This window comes from Ambystoma mexicanum, chromosome 10 (genome assembly GCF_040938575.1).
Source record: "Ambystoma mexicanum isolate Mex_15411 chromosome 10, UKY_AmexF1_1, whole genome shotgun sequence".
NCBI lineage: Eukaryota > Metazoa > Chordata > Amphibia > Caudata > Ambystomatidae > Ambystoma > Ambystoma mexicanum.
Genome location: NC_090932.1, coordinates 525,845,953 through 525,867,450, shown reverse-complemented (window position 1 = coordinate 525,867,450; position 21,498 = coordinate 525,845,953). Strand labels below are relative to the sequence as shown.

Below are 21,498 nucleotides of genomic sequence, written 5' to 3'. Positions count from 1 at the left end.
ACATCATGTCCCCAGGGAGGGACCCAGCAACCCCCCTTATAGGGGCTCTTTGGACATTGTCCTGGCGCCTTTGGCGCCAGGCTCATAGAAGGCATCAGTCCTGGCACCATAGGCGCCAGGCTCATTATGGGAGTGCTTGGATGGACTTACCTGATGCAGACCATGCTGCCGGATCCAGACCTCCTTGAGGTCTGAAAGGAACTATTTTACCTATGGGACTATTTTACCACTCGGGCGTGGCTGAGGAAGAATACTTACCTGGAAGTACTATTTAAACCACGCCCAGACAGCAGCTCAGGCTTCGCGTTGTTCTGCATCTAGCAGCTGGACGCTCACCGTGTCTGCTCCTGCATCCTGGCTCCAGCCACGCCCGCCTGCAACCTGGAACACCGGAAAAGGAAGGAATGGAGAGAAAGGTGAATAATTGAACTTTACCTACCTCCATCCGGAGTCTGGAACCATCACTCCGACGATCCTGAAAAAAGACATTATTTTTAGAAGCGCATTGCATCGCTCGCTGCAGCGCCGCGTTCCACTCACCTTCACGAGGTGCCCTCGGGCTCTTCAGCGACCATTGGCACCATCCGTCGCCTTTCAGCGCCTAAGGAGAAAAAGAGACAAAACAAAGGTGAGCGAAGGAACAGATTGAGGAAGGCCTGATTCTTCCACCTTAAGATTTACCTGATTATTGTTGGGACAATCTTTCCTCACCTCGGGTCGGCGTCGCTTCTTTGGCACTTCCGTACCCCACCCCCTAAGGGGAAAAAGACACACGCATTAGTGGGTGAAAGCAATATCACTAAGGGAACCATCCATCAAAAAGACTCACCAGAGTTTACCTTCGGCGAATCCATTCTTCTACGCGGATTCTTCATCCTGCATCTGAAATAGAGAAAAGGACAACGGACAATTAAGGCTTGAACTTTTGCAACTGAATACTTACGGCCTCATATTGGAAAAGTCAAGCGGAGTTGAATACTCACCAAACCCGAGATCCAGTGAAGTAACTGGAAATCAACGCGCCCCTGCATCGGAAGCAGGATGGAGAGCTCGTCCTTTCAGACTCTAAGGTGAGACTCTACGGGGAATCGCGGAGGGGGTTCGAGGAGTGCGAGAGGGGAAAGGGGGGGAATCCGACACATTATCCAGCAGACACCTAATCCCCTTTTCCATCTACAGAAGGATTCTTCTACGGGCCAGACAGGCGAGGTTTGGGGGTCCGGTCCAGTCCGTCTTCCGAGTCCTGCGCATCACCTTAGAAGAGGTCATAGCAGTCCAGAACAGGTTGGCGTCTCTGTGGGAATCAGGTGAGCGTTACAGTTACAATCATTAACAATTCAAAATCCACTTGTGCCCCTGGCCCAGATGGCATCCCAAACACACTTTTCAAATCAAACCCCCAGGCTTGGGGAAAGGCACTACAATGCTCCTTCAGGTTCATTGAAAGAACCAGCACCATCCCTGAAAGCTGGTCCAAATCCATATTGACCCCGGTCTTTAAGAGCGGGGACAGACTGGACCAAGCGAATTATGGACTGCTGGCAATGATGGACGCATCGCAAAAACGTTTTGCGTTCATATTGCTTAGCAAGCTGACTCGCTGGGTGCAGGAGAAGAACTTGATCTCCACCTTCCAGGCATGCTTCAGAAAAGGGCGCTCCACTCTTCTGTTTTTTTTTTTTTTTCTTTTGTAACGTTTTTGTTTTCATAGAAAAAACAAAACACACCAAACCTGAACCCCTCTCTATACCCCTACCCCCCAAACATCTTCCAGCAATCCCTAGTGTCCACCCCTTTCCCTTCTAGGAAAATCAGCTGTAGAGGTCCAACAGCTTGAGCCTTTGAGGGCACCACTGCTCCCTGAAATCCCCTTTTAAGTAGGCCAAAGTATCTCCCAAATCTGATGAAAAGTTCCCAAGGTGGTTGTTGACAGCGTAAGTAGCCCATTCCATCAATACTAGTTCCCACATCTTTCTCAGCCAGTCCTGCTCCGTTGGAATCATGGGGCCCCTCCACCTCTGTGCAATGAGAGCCATCGCTGCCAACATGAAAATGACTTTTGCCTTGGTTCGCCCTCTCCTCAAATCCCCCCTGCGCCCCCTGCTTCTCGCTTCCCCATTAGAAGCTCCCGGGGGTCTTGACTTGCTCCCTCCCCAAACGCCGTGTCTTGTGCCTGTCAGATGTTCCTCCAGAAGGGTCTGATTGTGTGGCATTCCCACCAGATATGAGCCACTGTCCCTGCCTCCCCACAGCCCCTCCAGCATTCCCCGGGCGTTGCAGGGTATATCGCGTGCAGGCGGGCCGGGGTGTAGTGCCAACCATAAATGTACTTGTACCAGGCCTCCTGTAGCTGGACTGCTCTTGCCACCTTCGGGATCTCCCGCCACAGCCTCTCCCAGTCCTCCCTTTCCATTCTGGCCCCCAAGAGCTGCTCCATTCTGCTCATGTAAGCCCAGTTTGCTTTTGGGCCCACGCACTCCAAGAATCTGTAGAGGTCTGAGATTAACCCTCTGGATCCCTTGTGCGTCAGGAGATACCGTTTGAACTGTGTCATGTCGCGAGTGGCTGCCCTTCTTACTTCCGTTGACATCACCCAATGTCTAATCTGAAAATATCTGTGGCGTTCCCCTTCGCCCAATCCAAAATCCCGCTTGCACTCTTCAAATGTTTTCACGTTGTGCCCCCAGAACATATCTCTGACAGACCTACATCCCCCTCTCTCCCAATTCATGAATGCCCCCTTTTCCATCCCAGGGCTCAAGTCCCCATTGTTGAAGATTGGGGTGAACGGCGACTGGAAAGTCGTTGTCATGATGCCTACCCCCGGAGCACCAGGCCAGGCCCAGCACCCCCGGGAGCAGGCATCATGCCCCCGGGTAAAAGCCCAGCGGCCCCTTATAGGGGCTCTTTGGACTTTGTCCTGGCGGCGCCAGGCTCATGTTGGACATCAGTCCTGGCGCCATAGGCGCCAGGCTCATAAAGGAAGGTGTTTTGTGCACTTACCTGATGCAGACCATGCTGCAAGATTCAGGCCTCCATGAGACCTGAAAGGGACTATTTTTTCATTGGGACTATTTTGCCACTCGGGCGTGGCCAGGGAAGGATACTTACCTGGAACTACTTTGGAAGCTATTGAAGCCACGCCCAGACAGTAGCTCACACTTCGCGTTGTTCTGCAACCAAGCAGCTGAACGCTCACCGTGTCTGCTCCTGCATCTGGTCTCCAGCCACGCCCGCCTCGATCCTGGAACACCTGTAAGGAAAGAAGAGAAAGGTGAAAACCAAGAATTTTATCAAACTTCTTACCTGCATCTGGAACCTTCACGCCAGCGTTCCTTTTCCTGAGAAAAGACTTTCATTTAACAGCACTGCGTTGCTCGCTGCAGCGCCGCGCTTCACTCACCTGTCCTCAGGAGTTCTTCTGGCTCCACGCGACTGTCTGCACCGGTCGCCACATCTCTGCGCCTAGGGGAGAGAAGAAGAGACAAAAGGTGAGCAGAAGGAACATATGAGGAAAGCCTAATTTTCGGCCATAACACTTACCGGTCTTCTGTTGGTGGACCATTCCTCATTTCGGGTGGGTGCCGCTTCGTTGGCAGGTACCGCACCCCGGCCCCTATGGGGAAAGGACAAAAGACATTACTGGAGGAATATAAAGACATTAAGGGGGATCGCCTCCATCGCTAACTCACCTGAGTTTACCATCGGCAATTCAATCCCTCAACGCATCGCCTTCCTTCTGCACCTGAAATAAAGGACAGATCACAGGTTAGGAAGGCAACAGAAAAGGAGGCTCAACACTTGAACTTTTGTAATCTTCATACTTACGGTGTTCCGCTCGGAAAAGTCAAGTGGATTTTGCCAGCGCCATTCTGAAAACCAGTGAAGTAACTGGACTAACACGCGCCCCTGCACCAGAAGCAGGATGGAGAGTTCATCCTTTCAAACCATAAGGTGAGCTTCAACCGGGGATTTCGGAGGAAGTTAGAGAAGAACGAAAGGGGGAAGGGGGGAGCAAGCACACTATTCTGCAGACTGTTAATCCCCTTTCTCATCTGCAGAAGGATATTCCTACGGGCCAGACAAGATAGATTTGAGGGTCCTGTTCAGTCGGTGTTCCGAGTTCTGCGCATCACGCTCGAAGAGGCCACAGCAACCCAGACTAGACCAGCGCCTCCGTGGGAGTCAGGTGAGCGTTACAGTCGTGATCCCCAGCTTCTCCACCGTCCGTCCCAGATTTCAACCAACCCCTTTGTTATAGCCCTCATGCACAGGTGAGGCGGTCGCAAATGACGCGGAAGCCAAAGAACCTCCCCCAGGTGGTGCCGGGCCACCGCTCTGTCCATTTTCACCCACTGCTTACTATATTCCTCCGAGAACCATTCCCGGGTTACCCTGAGCTGCGCGGCTTCATAATATCAGCGAAAGTTTGGTAGGGTCAAACCCCTCTCCCCCTTAGACGCTGACAGTAACCGTCTGGCCAAGCGTGGTCTATTGCCCTCCCAAATGAAGTCCTTAACTGCCATATCCAACTCCCTGAAAATGCTTGCTGGGACTGGCTAAGGGATGGCCTGGAATAGATAAAGCAAATGGGGGAGAACCACCATTTTGAGTGCCGACCCCCTTCCCAGCCAGGATATCCTAAGAGCACTCCACTTCCTGAGGTCTTTTTTAATAGCCATCAACATGGGGGCATATTTCGCCCCCTACCATCCTGCCAGGGAGGGGGTGACCCTAATCCCCTCAGATATTGTATCCCACCTGGGCTCCACTTAAACGGGGATGTCACCTTCAGTGCCACTGCCTCACTATCCCTCAGCGATAGGTTCATGAGTTCTGACTTTTGCAAGTTTACTCGCAAGCCTGATATTGCCCCGAACTTGGACAGGAGCTCCATGCTCGCCTTTATTGACTGCACTAGGTCAGTCAAAGTAAGCAGCATATCATCGGCGAACGCCGCCACCTTGTGCTGGCACCCCCCAAATGGTATGCCCTGAATGTCCTCCGCCTCCCGTATCGCCAGAAGGGGCTCCAGGTATATTGCGTAAAGCAAAGGGGAGAGAGAGCACCCCTGCTTTGTTCCACGCCTTATCTTAATTGGGTGTGACATCGTTCCATTTACTAGGATGCGTGAGTTGGGGTTTTATTAATTCGCCTGAACCATTCTGATGAATTCTACACTCGGGCCCATCCTCTCCATGACTTGAAACAAGAACGACCACTCCACCCGATCAAGCGCCTACTCGGCGTCCAAGGCTAGGAGAATCGCCGGAGTGGGCGTCTTCTGCGTTTTCTCTACCAGATGGGCCACCCGCCTGATGTCAGCTGTCTGCCTCCCCATCATGAACCCTGTCTGATCTTGATGAATCAGTGTAGGGAGGTGCCCTTCCAACTGCTTCGCTAACATTTTAGTGTACATTTTCGCATCCGTATTTGAGAGCTATGGGTCTATAGGAAGTACATTCTTCCGGGTCTTTTCCTGCCTTATGTATGAGCATAATTGTAGGCTCCTCCATCAATGGGGTAATGCGACCCATAGTCCCAAACGTGTTGAACAGCTGCGTGAGATGTGGGGTCAATATGTGGGAAAAAGTTTTGTAAAAAGAAGCTGGATAACCATCTGGGCCTGGGGCCTTGTTGCGGGGGGAGTGACGTTATGACCACTCTCACCTCGTCTTCCGTGATAGCCCATCCCAGTTCCTCCCCGGTTTCCTGGGAGAGATGGGGGAGGGGCAAGACCCCCAAGAAGTCCCTCTGGAGCTGTGGCTTTGGATCCTGTGACCCTGTGACGTTGGATCCTGTGACGCATACAGTGCGATCACGTTCTGTTCCCTGGTTCCCCTCAGAAGGCGAGCTAGAAAGAGTCTGCCTTGTTGGCCTTTGCATAGAATTTCTGCCTGACCTTTAGCATTGCCCCTTCCGCCTTTTTGGTCCATAAAATCCCCAGTTGGCCCTCAACTAACCTATATTCCCTATGAACTTTCCTTGTGGGGTCCTCCCCCAGTCTCATCCTCGCGGCCTTCATCTCCCTTTCCAGCGGAGTTTCCAGAAGCCTCATTTGCTTATTTCTCTCCCCTTTCAGAGCAATGAGCCCCCTCCACTTAGTGTGGCCTTAAACTCATCTCGCCTCGTGCTGAGACTCGTGTCCGTGCCATTATTCCTTTAAAAAAAAAGCCTTAATGTTGCTCCCTATCTCCTCCCGAATCACCCTTAGTAGTTCCTCTGGGAACTTCCAGTTCCAAACCCCTGGCCCACTCCTCCCTAGCTGCACCTTCATCTATACTAGCTTTTGATCGTCAATCCCCCATTGGTCCAGCCTCAACCCGCTCCTCCCCGCCCACCAAGCTTGCCGAGACACAAATGTAATCAATTGTTGATTGGGTTCTGTGGACGTTGGAGAGAAACGTGTGCCCCTCCTCCTCTCCCGCAATGCTCTCCACACATCCCTTAAACCAGCCCCCTCCACCCGTTCCTTGAGCTGCGGGGAGCCCACCGCGCCTCCCCCTCCATTCGCATGCTGTGTTCGATCCAACCGCTTATCCCAGGCCAAATTAAGATCCCCCCATCAAAATGACTTGCCCCCTCGCAAAATTATCCAAGGTGCCCAGGGTCTCGCGCAGGAACAGATCTTGGCCCGCATTCGGGGCATAAACCGAAGCTATGGTATAAGGTGATTCCATGTAATCCCCCCTCACCATGATGTCCCTCCCATTTTTGTCCCTTAGGATATCCTGAGTTCTGAAGTCAATACTTCTCCCTTTCTTTGTGGGGCCTGACGCAAACAGTATCTGCAAGAAGCCCCTCAGCCGCAGGCGACCCTGGTCTTTCTGCAACAAGTGGGTCTACTGCAGAGCCCTAACATCTGGTGTGTGTGTCCTTGTAAATTGTTCCAGTTTAGTCCGCTTGAGTTGGGAATTAAGCCCCCTCACATTATGCGTTAGCCCCCTGAATCCTGAATGTAGTACTGACACGTCCCCCCCCTCCGCCCCCACCATAGTCCTAACCTAGGCCGCTCCCCCCTCCCATCATTTGAGACGCCCCTCCCTTCCTCCTCCTCTCCTGCCACCAGGTGCTATCCTCCGGTCCGATATCTCCTGTGTTGCTAAACCGGTCGCTATGGCTCCTCCCCTACCCCCAAATCCCCCGCCCACTCTGAACCCCCAACTTAGGGTGAGACCGCTCCCACTGCCCCCCCTACCACTCTGCCCTCCATTCCCAACCCCACGGACATTACCGTCCTTGCTTTTTCCAACATGTTTTCTACTCCTTCCTCTTAGGCCCTGTGTGATGCCCTAGTTACCACCACCCCCAAAAAACTCTCTTGTGGTGCTCACATCACCCTGCCTCCCCCTCAGCTCCCCGATCTCTTAACCCCCCTGTGGGGCCTCGCAGTGCGACCCTGCTCTTGCCCCGCTCCCCCACAGTCGACCTTTCCCAGGGTCTGCCCCTTTTCCCCTTTGGCTCCCTCGGGCTGGTAGCTCACCCTCGTGCCCCCCCACCCCCTCGTTTCCCAGCTCCAATCGTATTATACTAGCCGCCTCCTGGAGCGTAGTTGCACGCCTCTAGCTCCCCTCCCACTCAAAAATTAAGCCGAAAGGAAAAGTCCACTTCTATTTTATCCCTTTCCTAGTCAACTCCTTCAAAACTGGACCCATGCTCCTTCTTTTCCTCAGCGTGCTAGTAGCCAAATTGTGAAACAAGGATATTTCTTGCCCTTTGTGAAGTACCGGCTCGCTCTGCCTGGCCGCTTGCAACCCCGCTTCCTTCTGACCGTACCTAGCAAAGGCGGCCGCAACTTCCATAGTGTCTGCCGTTGGGACATCCAGCGAGCCGGCCAACTCTATGGACTCTGTCCAATTCTTTCGAGTCCAGTGCCCCTTCGCCCAAGAGCTCCGCAAAGATAAGCTGGATTTCTTCCTTCAGTTGTCGGTCCGTCACTGCCTCCGGCAGTGATTTAATCCTGATGTTGACCCTTCGAGATCTGTTTTCAAGATCCTCTACCATTGCTTTCATGTTCCTTGTTGCAGTGTCCAGCCGCTCGATAGCCTCACTATTTGCCATTGTGTCCCTTTCACTTTCCTGGAGGCCTCTTTCCAACAAGTCTGTCCTTTCCCCCAATTGCGCCATTTCTTGTCGTATTTCTCCTAACGCTGCATTGAGGTCGGATCGCATTAACTGAAATTGGTCTTGAAAGGTTTTAGCCAGGGACTCGGAGTCTGCATTTCCCCCCTAAAATCTTGCCTCGTCATCTGTGTCGGCTCGTCCTTCACTTCGTTGCCCCACCGCTCTTTCGGATGCCCACTGCCGCTCTTGCTGGAATCCCTGTTCTCCATTGCATTCCAAAGCGTAGGTAAACTACCTTAGGGCTCACCCACAAGGTGACCAGCTTTCCCCATTTACCCCCTGGACCTGGAAGACCTCTATGTTGGGCCCACCCCGCAACCCGACCGTACTCCCAACGGCTGTCCAAGCCCTGAGTTGCTACCCTGGTGGCCTGGGTACTGTTGCACCTGGTCTTACTGTCCCCCCACCCCTGCTGGGGGGTCGTCCTTGCATCAGTCCAAGTGATCCTTCCTGTGCAGGTGGTCTTCCACCGTCTCTGGCCCCGTGGTGCCTCCCCTGCCGTTGCCCACAATGCAGGCCGCGCTGATATCAGGGAGCTCCTGGTCATCCGCTTCTCAGGCGCTGCTTCTTCCGGACGTACAGCCCCTCTTGTGTTATAAAGTCCTGGTCTGTTCTGTCGCCTACTCCTTATGGGGGGGGGGATCAAGTCCTGGGCCCCTGGCCTTCCTATTCTTGGCCAGCTGTAATGTCTGTGCAATCCACAGGGGCCCCGGATAGCCGCAATTCTTTTGACCCCCAACTGGGGAGGGGGGCCAGGCACTCCCCTGGTGCCTTTCACAACTCTCAACTCACACCCCCTGCTTCTCTTAGGGGTGTCGCCCCAGACTCCGGTGGCCGCCTGCTCCTTGCTGGCACTCTGCAGTTTCCAGACTATAGGAGCTGCTCTATGCCCCGCTGCCTACCAGCGTTTGCTGTTTGCCAGGCTTTGTCCTCCAATCTGCCTGTTTCTCTGCATGGGCCCCTCCCCCGCCTGGGGCTCTGTCCTCCGGGCCTCCGCTCCTTCCTCCGCTCCTTCCTGCTGCGAAAGGGCCCCTCCCTAACTCACTCCGGGTGCCAACACACCCCTGCCTGTGGCACTCTTGACTGGCCCTCTGCCTTTCTGCCGGGTCCTCGGGGACCCCACCAGCCTCCACCGCCTCCTTCTTCGCAGCCCAATCTTCTGTAGATGTCCACTGCCTGTTAGTGGCACCCAGGTGATGCGGCCGCCTCCTGCCTGCCTCTGATGCCGCCGCCGGGACGTCTAGCCTCTGCTTCACCGCACGCACCCTCCTCACGCCGGGGGGCCTGCGCCTGCTGCTACGCACCTCACCTTCCCCCCAGCTCCTCACCTCTGCTCCGGCACTGCTGCACTGGGAGGGGGTGCTGTTCTTCTCAGCTCCACCACAGGCCGGCCGGGCAGGGTCACCGCAGTGGGTCACTAAGCAGACGCCCCTCCTCTGGTCTCCACTCCCCTTCTCTCTCCGGACAGGCCAGAGCTCCTCGATAGCACACCAGGTACGCCGCACCTCCACAATTATTGTATTAAATCAAATCCTGCTACACAAATACAGCTGTTACCGTACGGTTGAACTCATCTGGGGGAATTTACACCTTATAGACAGACAAACTAGGGCTTAAAACAAGGATACGTTCTGGCATTTATTTATAGCTGATTTGTCAACCCATTTTGAGAATATAAGAAACTTCCCCCCCAAAAATAAATGTTAGACCAGTGGGGTGGCTGGCATACGCAGATGACACTATACTTCTGGACAGGACTCCTGTTGCACTGCAACAATCCATTGCTGCTTTGTCCACCTGCGCTCAGGACAATTCCATGTTGCTAAACTTCTCTAAGACCAAAGGGATGTGCCTTGGAGATGCCAAGAAAAGGAAAGGGAGCCAACGATTTGCCTGGCGCATAGAAGGCACTCCATTACAGGTGACAAGCGAATATTTTTATCTGGTTTTCCCTATTACTGCTGCTCCTACTAACACCTATTATGGGGAGATTATTCTCGCCAAGACATGGAAAAAATGGTGCGCAATCAAGCAATATATAATCAAAGAAGTGGGCTGTAATATTGCCGCATTGTTGGAAATATTCAAGACCAGTATCATCCTGGGCTTACTGTATGGTTCCTCCATTTTGGAGGAAAGGCACATACAGTGGCTAAGGAAAATTGAGGGCCGAATATTGCGGTTGATTATTCACGTGCCCCAGTCAATCCCGCTAGAAGCTCTTGTGAATGGAATATGGCCTCACGTCACTAGAGGTATTATGGTTGGTCCAGAGGACCTTGCTTTATTTAAGGTTAAAGACAGAGTATGAGTTCCTTAATGATCTGACGTGATTGATTGGGAAAGGTTATGATAAAGATAGCAACAATGCTTTCTTGGTGAAACTGCGTAGCACAGCACAGAATTTTTTAGCCAAAATAGGTGTTTCCTAAGATCAATTGACCAATACGGCAAGTGCAGAGGTCATTATAAAACGGAAAGCTTACTAATGGGTTATTGTGACTAATATGGAGAAACTCTCAATGAAAAAAAGATGAGTATTCCACACAAGAATTCAGGCACAAAGTACTTCGAACATATCTCCCCAATCTATGCTATTCGACATTGAAACGCTTCATGATATACCTGAGATTAAATATCCGTCTCACAAGGGAGTACTTGGGCGCTCTGTCAAGAATTAGCTATGAGGAGTGTATTTGTCGACTTTGTGGGTGCGAAGTCTAAACCAGTCGTGACATTTTGACGTCTTGTCCAGCATTATTGATAAATTCTGATCAAGGCTACACAGTCTATTGGTTGGTGACCTAGAATATATTCAACCTGATACATTTTGAAGCGCCTTCTATTCTGCTGAATCATTTGTAATAACGTCAGCAGCTCATTCAATTTGGAAAATGGCGCGGATTAAACTAGACCTCCTTGAATCTACTGCATAGACAAATGATTAATTCGCAAACTGGTAATTTATATTAGACAGATTTTTGATATTGCCATTGGGCATTTTAACAAATTGTACTGCATATTGATTGAACGATTAACTCATTTCGCACTTTGTATGTATTTTAATAGTATTATTTTGTTACATTCATATATCTTATTTTCCTGTTATTGCTTGTACAATAGCCAATGCAAATTAGAAAAACTTTTTTTAAAAATCTAAAAGTCAAACTACTCTGGTTCTACTCTCCAAGAACAGCTTACTGCCATTCTGAATGTGTTACATTAGGTTTGACTAGCCTTGAACTGCTTATTGCTATTCTTAGTAGGGTTATACTTTGCTTTGTATACCATAAGTATTCAGTTGGTTTGTAGAATTGTGTATGACTCATGTGATAGTATTTACTTCCCCAAAATGTATCTTGGCCTACATGTGTTAGGCAAGATTATGTGCAGTACCCTTTGGGTGCATTACAACAACCCTGACCTACAGGTAATAGGGACCCAACCTTTGGTATAAGTCTGTACTACACAGGTTGATAGTGTGGCTCAACAGCCAGGCTTATCTCAAGAGGGGTCAATGTGAGCTGTAGGGGGGGGTTACACAGAGATTTACAGTGACAAGTATTCAAATAAACACTTGCACGCAAGGTTTCTTGAATAAACAATTATTAATGTATTTATCAGTCAGTTAGAATAAGCCTTCTTCAGAAGGGAGCAATATAAAAGCAACACACAAATACACTTCACAACTGTACACTCTTGCGTTCTAAATCAGTAAAGACCCTTTTGGGTTGGCCCACCGTCACAACCTACACCCTCGGTTGACTTCAAAAGCTAGGGTGCTGGGGACATTAATATCTTACTGTTTGCATTTAGAATACTCTTAGAAGTTGGTAAAAGGAAAAGGTCATTAGAACAAACAAGAGACCACAAATATTATTTAGCAGGCAAATACTTTCGGATCCCTCAAGCAGAGTCATTCAGTATAACAGTTTAAGTCGAAGTCAATGGGCAAAAGTCTTGTATAGGATGAAGCGCTTCTGGTAGGTAAGTAGAAAAGTCTTGGCACAATGTTTTAGAAGTCTTTGAAGAAAATAATCAAATGTAGGGCCACACGCTGATTAGATGTGTGAGTAGTAGAAGATGCAACCAACTCTACAATGAGAGGTAAGTTCTCTCAGACTTTACAGTACCTTTGTTTTGAAGAAAAGGTGCAGCAGATGGCTTTTGTTGCTGTGCAGCTCTGCAGATCTCACTGTTCCTGGGCCTCAGTCGTGGGGACCAGAGGGAGGGCTTCTGGGGACTCCTGCTCTGCAATGGGGCGGTCACTGCTCGCAGCCGGCAATCTTTCCAACAAGTGGCACTTTGGTGTTTCAGCTCCTCGGGAATAATGCGAATAGCAACACTGCGCTTTCTGGCTGTTGAGATGGATGTTCCTTGCTTCTGGGGTCCCACACTCTGTTGAGGGGGCTCAGGCTCGGTCAATCCTGCTTCATGGGATTCTGGAGGATCTTCCTGGAGCTCTTGGCCAACTTAAAAGCAACGCACACATTCTGGTGTTCCTCTCCCTGGCGTTTCAGTTTCCAGCAGCAACTCTGTGGAAATGCAACCAGCTCTGAGAGAATGTCCAGGTGGCTTACTTTGGAGTAAATCTCAAGAAGGACCCTTCAACAAAGAAATGGCGAAAAAAAGACGGGCCATTTTTACAAAAATGGCACCCTTGTGTGCTTAGCTGCGAACGCAGCCCATGGTAAATGCACAACAAAGTAGTTAAAAAGTAAATCACTACCACCAGCCATTCATCGAGGAAAGGGTAACATAAAAAAATGTTACATGTGAAGCTAGACAAAGGGGATACTAGGTAACCCCTCCAGCACCCTATTGTAAGATAGTGTGTGCTCGGTCTAGAAAGTTACAAATGGAAGTAAAGTCAATTTCACTTTACTGCTCTGGTAAACAGTAGTTCATCCCAGAGAAGGTGGTTAAACCTTTGGGAAATCTGAAAGACTTCCCTGTGTCACTGCACTAAAGGTGCTGTGTGACACAATGTAAAAGATGATGCCTATGGCGTTTGTCAGACTCTACAACCAAAAGAAACAGTGTTCAAAATCACATTAAAACACACAAGAGAGTGGGAAAAAAGGGTCTCACTCTCTCTAGGTTAAAACAATCAAGTCCTCAAAATACAGCAAATTTGCTGGGGGGGTCTCTAAGGTGGAGGGAATTAACACATTTCTGAGAATTCTCCCTAACAACATGCATATAAAATAAACAATTATTTTTACAATACTTAGTGTGTCTGTGTTTCTTTGGACCATATGTATGCTACAATTTCTTTGTACCAAGCTACAACCCTCTCTCCCTCCTAAAATAAGCCTGGCTGCTCGGTCTACGCTACATAATGTTCTCAGGTGGTACAGCCTTATACTAAGTGGAGTTTTGTATTGCCTTGGATATGGTTTTAGAAAGCCCTTAGTTGGACTAACACATTCCGATTCAAACACATCAACACATATATTTAAGCAGTAAGACCACTGTTCTCAGTTGAGATTTTAAATGAGCAAATGTCACCTTTGAATGTTAAATTAGCTTTGTTTCATCTGTGAGTGATGTTTTTCTTTAAAACATTAGGACTTTGATAGTGGTAGTGCCTTTGTGTGTTTGTGCTGGAAAACCAAGAGCAGCAATTGGCACTTGCAAATGGTAGTTTGAATTCGTTATTTCTCCAGCATGGGGTCTGGCATGGATTCACATGCTCATGAATATTCCCCGTCGTCAGGCTGGGAATCCTCAGTAAAGAAAAAACCAGTATCAGTTTCGTTTCTGATCTGTCTTTCGTAGTAATAACCAATCACTGATCTCTGCGTCATACTGACCACAGCCAATGACTGCCCTCTACCTAAGCCCCGCCTCTGGCAGCCATCTTCAGATTTTTACCGCACGTTCATGTGTTGGGATCCTCGTGCTATTGCTCTCGAGCGTTAGTGCTATTTTTTTCACGTTTTTTCTCAAAAACTTTGTTTTTTCGGTCAAAAGAGCCTCAAGCTCCACCGACTCTCCATCCGATCAACGGGGACCCGTGTCAGATTCGTCTGCGCCCCTCAAGGGTGAAGTTTTCGTCGAGCTACGCTTTTGGAGGACTCCAGAAGTTTCTCAGGCCCGGTCATGGCCCAGGAGAAGGGAAGCTCGACGCCCGGAAAGCTGTTCAGGGTCTGCCCTGGATGCCATCTGCAGAACGTCTTCAAGGAGGACGAACACTCTTTTTGTCTTTACTGCCTACATGAGGACAAGACGCACGTGGAGAAGGACTGTGCATTTTGCGGCAACATGTCGGAGCGGACCATGAAGGACCGCCATCAACGTCTCGCCAACTGGCTAGAAGGGAAGAGCCCGTCCGGCGAGAAGAAGAGGAAGAAATCCGAGCGGTCTTCTAAGACCTTTGAGGACGCCCCGGCGACGGGGGTCCAACATAAGGCCAAGCACCGCGAGTCTGCTGGCACCGGGAGCGCCGAACGGTCGGGCTCTACGGGCACCAGGCAAGGCGCACCCTCCCCGGCACCATCAACCACGAGCCAACGCTCTGGGTCGGGTAAGAGGAAGGCCGAGCACCCGGCGAAGCTCCTGGAGAGGCCCCGGTCGAGCTCGAAGGCGGAGGGGGAGCGAGGCAGTGTCCCCCCCCCCTCAAGGATAAGGCGGTGAGCGCACCTAAGGTGGTGAAGGCCTTAATCCATCCGGCCAAGCCCTCTATCGAAACTGTCGCGGCAGCCCTGGCTCAGCCTGTGGAGGCTACACCAGTGGTGGCGACCTCGGGGCTCAGTCTCCCTGCCACCTCGGAGGGAGTCCTCTTTTGTGCCCATCGATAGGACCCCCGTGAAATCCCCCGTGGGGAAGAAAAAGGGGGGGGGCAGGGCGTCGTCGTAGATTCGGCCTCAACCTCGGAGGAGGAGCCAGTCGAGGTCTTAAGCCACGGCCTCGGCGTGGAAGAAGACCGGCCCGTCGGGATGGATCCCGACGCAGGTGACATCGTCGAGGGTACCGACGGGGCCCCTGATCGCCCGACGGATTCCCCTCTGCCAGCGCCGCGAGACAACTCGGCGGCCATTTTGTTGGCTATACAGTCCTTATGCTCAGAGATAAGGACGAGACTACCGTTGCCGACGGAACCTCTCCCATCAGGGGACCCACAACCGGGACCTTCTGTTGTTCCCCCTACCAAGAAAAGAAGGATCCACCCTCCACCTCCTTTTCAGCCGTCGCGCCCCTTCCAGCCCTCCTCCCCGTCCACCCGAGGGGATGATATGGGGACTGACACGGCAGCGACGGGTACGGACGAGGTATACGACGAGGATGTACCGTCGTCATCTCCCACCAGGGCTTCTCCGACCGACGAGATTGGAACGTTCCACTCCATGATCACTAGGGCATCCGAGCTTTTCCAAATCTGCCCTGAGGAGAAGAAGAAGGAAGGTTTCCTTTATCAGCGGCGCGAGGCCAAGAGGAAGACGGTCCTCGCAGTGCCTCTATTGGACGACATTTGGGATGAGGGCCTCACCCTCCTCAAGAACCCTTCCACGACACCAGCTAGAAGAGACCGGTACGAGAAGAAGTACCGGGTCCCGGACACGGCCCCCCTGTGCCTCCGGGCGCAGCCTACCCCGGACTCCGTCGTCTCTGCGGCGGCCAGGAAGAAAGCGGGGGGGGGTGCGGCCTCCACATCGACTTCCCCACCGGACGGCGAGGGAAAGAAATTGGACGCTATGGGACGCAGAGTCATCTCGTCTGCAGCGACGACGATTAAAGCGGCCAACGCCTTGGCTATCGTGGCCCGCTACGACAGGGAGCTCTGGTACAAACTGGCTCCCCTGCTGGACTTCTTGCCGGACGACAAGAGGGCAGAGGCCCTGGAGATCCTGCAGGAAGGTGAGGTTGCTTCGGACCACGCCATTACCGTTGCGACGGACATCGCCGACACTGGGTTCCGCCAGTTGGGCAACGGCGTTTGCCTTAGGCGGCGTGGATGGCTCAAGGCTACGGACTTCCGTCAAGACGTTCAGACCAGAGTCCTGGACATGCCCTTCGATGGGAACAACCTGTTTGGGAAAACAGTGGACGATTCCCTTCAAGCCATTAAAACGGACACCGCGACGGCCCGGGCCCTTGGAGTTCTGCAACAACGACGGACGCCCTTTCGGAGCAGCGGAGGCAAGGGCGCCTCCAAAGGTTCCGGCGGCGGTTTCTCTACCTACCGTCAAGCGGCCCGCTCGTCGTCTCAGAAGGCCTACAGAGGACGAGGCAAGTCTGGCGGACCCCGCCGTCGTCGCCAAGGAGGTCAAGGCTGCAAAGCCTCGTCGAAGCAGGATTGAACCGGCCGTGGGGTCAGGCCCCCACCGTGGCACCCCGGTGGGAGGCCGGCTGGCGAGCTTCGTCAGCGTGTGGGAGTCCATCTCCACCGACCGTTGGGTGCTGGACGCCTTGGCCCGGGGCCACACGCTCGAGTTTCAAAGAAGGTGTCCACGCGTCCCCCCCGTGGCCAGGAAAGAACTTCACGTCCCTCAACTTCTCCTGGAGGTAAAGGCGATGCTCAGGAAGGGCGCCATCGAACTCGTCCCAAAGAGGCTTCGGGGCTCCGGAGTTTACTCGAGATACTTCCTCGTGAAGAAGAAGACGGGGGGATGGCGCCCCATCCTGGACCTGCGACGTCTGAACAAGTTCATCAAGGCGCAGAAGTTCCGGATGGTCACCCTCCAGCACGTCCTGGGTCAGCTGGAGGAAGGAGTCTTCCTGTCGTCGTTGGATTTGGAGGATGCCTACTTCCATATTCCCATCCTAAAGGGGCACCGAAAATTCCTCAGGTTTGTGGTCCAAGGGCGTCATTACCAGTTCAAAGCCCTCCCCTTCGGACTACGGTCGGCACCCAGGGTGTTCACCAAGTGCCTCGCACCGGTGGCGGCGCAGCTGCGCCGCGAGGGGATCCACGTCTACCCCTACCTGGACGACTGGCTCATCCGAGCCAAGACGAGGGAGCTCGCCGTGGTTCACACGGCAAGGACCGTCCAACTTCTCATGGACCTGGGATTCTCCGTGAACTACGCCAAATCCCACCTGGTACCCGCGCAAGACGCTCTGTTTCTGGGAGCGAGGCTCAACACAGTGTCCCTTCTGGCCTCCCCGTCGGAGGAGAGGACTAGGACCATCCTGGGCAAGGTGCAGCGGATGTTGGTGGCCGACGCGGCCAAGGTGAGGTCCATCAAGTCCCTCCTCGGAATGATGTCTTCCTGCATCTACCTCATTCCCATGTGCAGGATCCGGATGCGCCCGTTGCAGGAGTTCCTGGACGCGCGCTGGATCCAAACGACGGGCAGCTTCGAGGAAAGGATCACACTCGACGAGAGTTTCCGACGAGCGATCCGGTGGTGGGGCACCCGCGCGCATCTGACGGCGGGCATGGACTTCCAGACCCCAGCCCACCAGGAGACAGTGACCACGGATCCCTCCCTGGAAGGGTGGGGAGCGCACACCGAAAATCTGCACGCAAGAGGCCTTTGGCTCCCGACGGAGAAATCCCTACATATCAACGTCCTGGAGCTCCGTGCAGTGTTTTGGGCCCTCGGGTCCTTCCTTCCGTCCCTCAAGGGCAAGGTGGTGAGGATCTTCACCGACAACACCACCACCATGTTTTACATCAGGAAACAGGGCGGAACCAGGCCCCCAGCACTGTCCAAGGAGGCGCAGGACCTGTGGCATTGGGCCGTCGCCCAAAGGATGTTTCTGGTGCCGTTTCATCTGGCAGGGATAAAAACACCATCGCCGACTCACTCAGCAGGGAGCTGCGCTCGTGCCACGAGTGGGAGCTACGGCAGGATCTAGTGGATCGCCTCTTCCGACGGTGGGGCACACCCCAGATCGACCTGTTCGCGACGGCGACGAACTCCAAGTGCCTGAGGTTCGCCAGCAGGTTTCCCCAGGCGAGGAGCATGGGCGATGCTTTCTCGTGCCCCTGGGAGGGCCTGTTCCTCTACGCGTTCCCTCCTTGGCCACTACTAATCCGGCTCGTCAACCAGCTCAAGAGGTCACGGTGCAGGATGATCCTCGTCGCACCTGCATGGCCGAGGCAGATATGGTTCCCGGACCTTCTGGACTTGTCAGCGTCCCCGCCAATCAAGCTGCCGGTGGACGCGAATCTACTCTCCAGGGAAGGAGGCGCCATCCTCCACCACGACCCGAAATCGCTGAACTTGCAGGCCTGGCTCCTGCAGCGCTAGAGTTTGGGGGATACGACATACCGGCCGACTGCAGAGAGGTTCTTGCAAAGGCTAGGGCGTCCTCGACTCTGAAATGCTACGGACACAAATGGAAGAGGTTCTCTGTCTGGTGCCACGCACAGAAGATTAACCCTCTACGGATTGCGGCTCCCCAAGTACTGCCGTACCTGCTGACGCTGGCCAAAGCTGGACTGGCACACGCGTCCATCAAGATTCATCTTGCTGCGATCTCCCGAAACACCAGAACGACGGGGCGGACGTCCTTGTGGTCTCATCGTCTGGTGAAAGAGTTCATGAAGGGACTGTTCAGATCGTTCCCGCCGGTGAAGGCTCCGGCCCCGGCGTGGGAGCCCAACGTGGTGCTGACCAAGCTCATTGGGACCTCCTTTCGAGCCTCTGCACTCGGCTCCGTTGAAATTTCTGTCGTGGAAAACAGCGTTTCTTGTGGCCATCACCTCCGCACGACGAGTGGGAGAGATCCAGGCCCTTTCCTGCAAGGCCCCGTAGTTGACTTTTCACGACACGAGGGTAGTGCTCAGGACGCACCCCTCCTTCATGCCCAAGGTACCGTCGGACTTCCATCTCAACGAACCCTTGGTGTTGCCTGTGTTCTTCCTGTCGCCTTCGTCGCCGGCTGAGAGGACTTTGCACTCGCTGGATGTGGCTAGAGCGCTGAAGTTCCACGTGGACCGCACAAAGTGTTTTCGGAAAACGTCACAACTCTTTGTGAACTTTGGACCTGTCAATCAGGGGAAGGCTCTCTCGAAGGCTTCCATTTCCAGATGGCTCTCCGGCTGTATCATGTACTGTCACCGGTTGGCAAACCGACCGCTGCCTGGCCGTCCGAGAGCCCATTCCACCAGAGCGATCGCAGCTACCACGGCGTTCCTATCTGGTGTGCCCCTGCTGGACATGTGCAGGGCTGCTACGTGGAGGTCGACGCACACCTTCACGAAATTCTACTGCGTCGACCGGGATTCCAGGGAGGAGTCCAGGGTCGGCCAAGCAGTGCTGCGCAACCTGTTTGCCTGAGGTGAGCCTGGTGAGGAGGTAAAATGCTTAATGTTGAGTTTGATGTAATGCTTAATGTTGAGCCTTTGCCACCTCCCGTGGTTGTGCATGTGTGTACTGCTATGTATTCTTTATTCATGAGCATGTGAATCCATGCCAGACCCCATGCTGGAGAAGGAACAAGTTACTTACCTGTAACTGTTGTTCTCCAGCATGGGTCTGGCATGGATTCACATGCGAACCCTCCCGCCTACCCCTCTGCGGCTCTTCACTTGGTCATACTGCCACTTCACGTGCTTCCAAATCTGAAGATGGCTGCCAGAGGCGGGGCTTAGGTAGAGGGCAGTCATTGGCTGTGGTCAGTATGACGCAGAGATCAGTGATTGGTTATTACTACGAAAGACAGATCAGAAACGAAACTGATACTGGTTTTTTCTTTACCGAGGATTCCCAGCCTGACGACGGGGAATATTCATGAGCATGTGAATCCATGCCAGACCCATGCTGGAGAACAACAGTTACAGGTAAGTAACTTGTTCTTTATGCCATGATTATCATTTTTTATTTTAATTGTTTGGAAAATGTAATGTTTTAAGAACAAATTCGATTAAGCCGCCTAATGTGTTTATGTGGGGTGGTGGGTCGGATCAGTGCATCATTACCTCAACAGTTACATTTTTTTGTTGCAGGCCAAGGATTGTGGTCAGATGCAGAACAAATGGCTAATGATCAATATTCAGAATGTGCAGGACTTTGCTTGCCAGTGTCTGAATCGTGACGTGTGGAGCAATGAGGCAGTGAAGACTGTTATACGAGAGCATTTCATCTTCTGGCAGGTAGGAACGAAAAAGTCAAAATTAGGCAAATGGTGATAGGACTCAGCTAGTTGAACTGGATGGTGCTCTGCTTGTTGCCCTGCAGCTTGTAACTCAAGCTTGTGCTCAGCATACAGGATTTGGTTAGGGCAGAGCCCTGTGGTAAGGCATGTCATGTTTTCAGGGATATCTGTGTCCCCGGGGAAAGCATGTATTTATTTTGTTTTTTTATAATACGCTTACTACTGGAGTTCTGTTTGTAAGCATGGATCTGGTATTCAAACCTCTGTTGCTCTGTGTGGTCTTGCTTCCAAGACCAGCACGTTGCCCCTGTGCTGTCCTGCGTTCACAAGCATTACGTTGAAGATTTATAATCCTTGGGACTGGCAAATGTAAAAACAAATTATATTCCACAATGAATCTACACAAAACATTTCTTACCCTGACATTTGCACAGCATTGTGATTCGTTGTACAATAATTTGGTGGACGTATACAAACAATCTTTAAAAGCATGCATTTGCTTTCTCCCACAAACTTTTTCACTTCCTCCAAACTCTTGGGATATCAGCATCCTTACCGGCTGTATGGTGAGAAGCCCTTAGTTGAGCATAGCATCCACACCTAGTCCCACCCACTTATAGTGACTAGTGGCTGCACTCTTCCCCTGTTGTGTTGCTAGCCGTTGAAATAATGCTTTTACTTTCACTTGAGCTGTGCTGCGTGCATCCTTTTATTCAGGAATTGTCTTTGGGAATTCCTCTTATTATTGGATTCCTGTTCCTTCACTTTTGCTTGCTACAGTGTGATATGTTGGACTAAATCTGGTTTTCAGATGTGCTTGTCCTTTTCTGCCAACTACTCAGTCTGTCATCTACAGTTTCTCTTCAATGCCTTTTTACAGCATGCCATTGACTTGATTTTAAGACAGGCATTTGGAAAGACTGACGAGAGCTAACCAATAGTTACTAGACTATTGATATCCTTGGGGTCATCTTTGACTCCACACTTTCCTTCTCCGCACACATCTCTGAAGTCTCTAAAAAGTATAACTTTTTACTACACCTCCTCAGAGGTATCTTTCCCTTCCACTCCTTCCCTCAGAAGCTCACTGTCTCCCAAGCTCGGATTCTCTCTAGGCTGGACTACTGTAACAGCCTCTTTCTAAATCTACCTGCCTCCACTCTCCGCCCTTCACAACTAATCCAGAACAGGACTGCAAGACTTGTCCATGGCCTCAAGCCCTGGGATCGTATCTCTCCAGCTCTGAAATCCCTCCATTGGCTCCCAGTGGGTGCAAGGATTAAATTTAAAACCCTTTGCATTGTCCACAAGGATTTCCAGGGC

The 21,498-nt window shown here is 52.0% G+C and overlaps 1 protein-coding gene across 1 annotated transcript in view; it reads left to right on the top strand.

Annotated features, from left to right (window-relative positions):
* The window catches only part of UBXN7 (UBX domain protein 7), a 1,247,298-nt gene that overhangs the window by 778,576 nt on the left and 447,224 nt on the right, over positions 1-21,498 (top strand). The window contains exon 6 of the mRNA XM_069618093.1: positions 20,027-20,173. Within this exon, the coding sequence (XP_069474194.1) occupies positions 20,027-20,173 (147 nt within the window). The remainder of the gene's footprint in view (positions 1-20,026; positions 20,174-21,498) is intronic.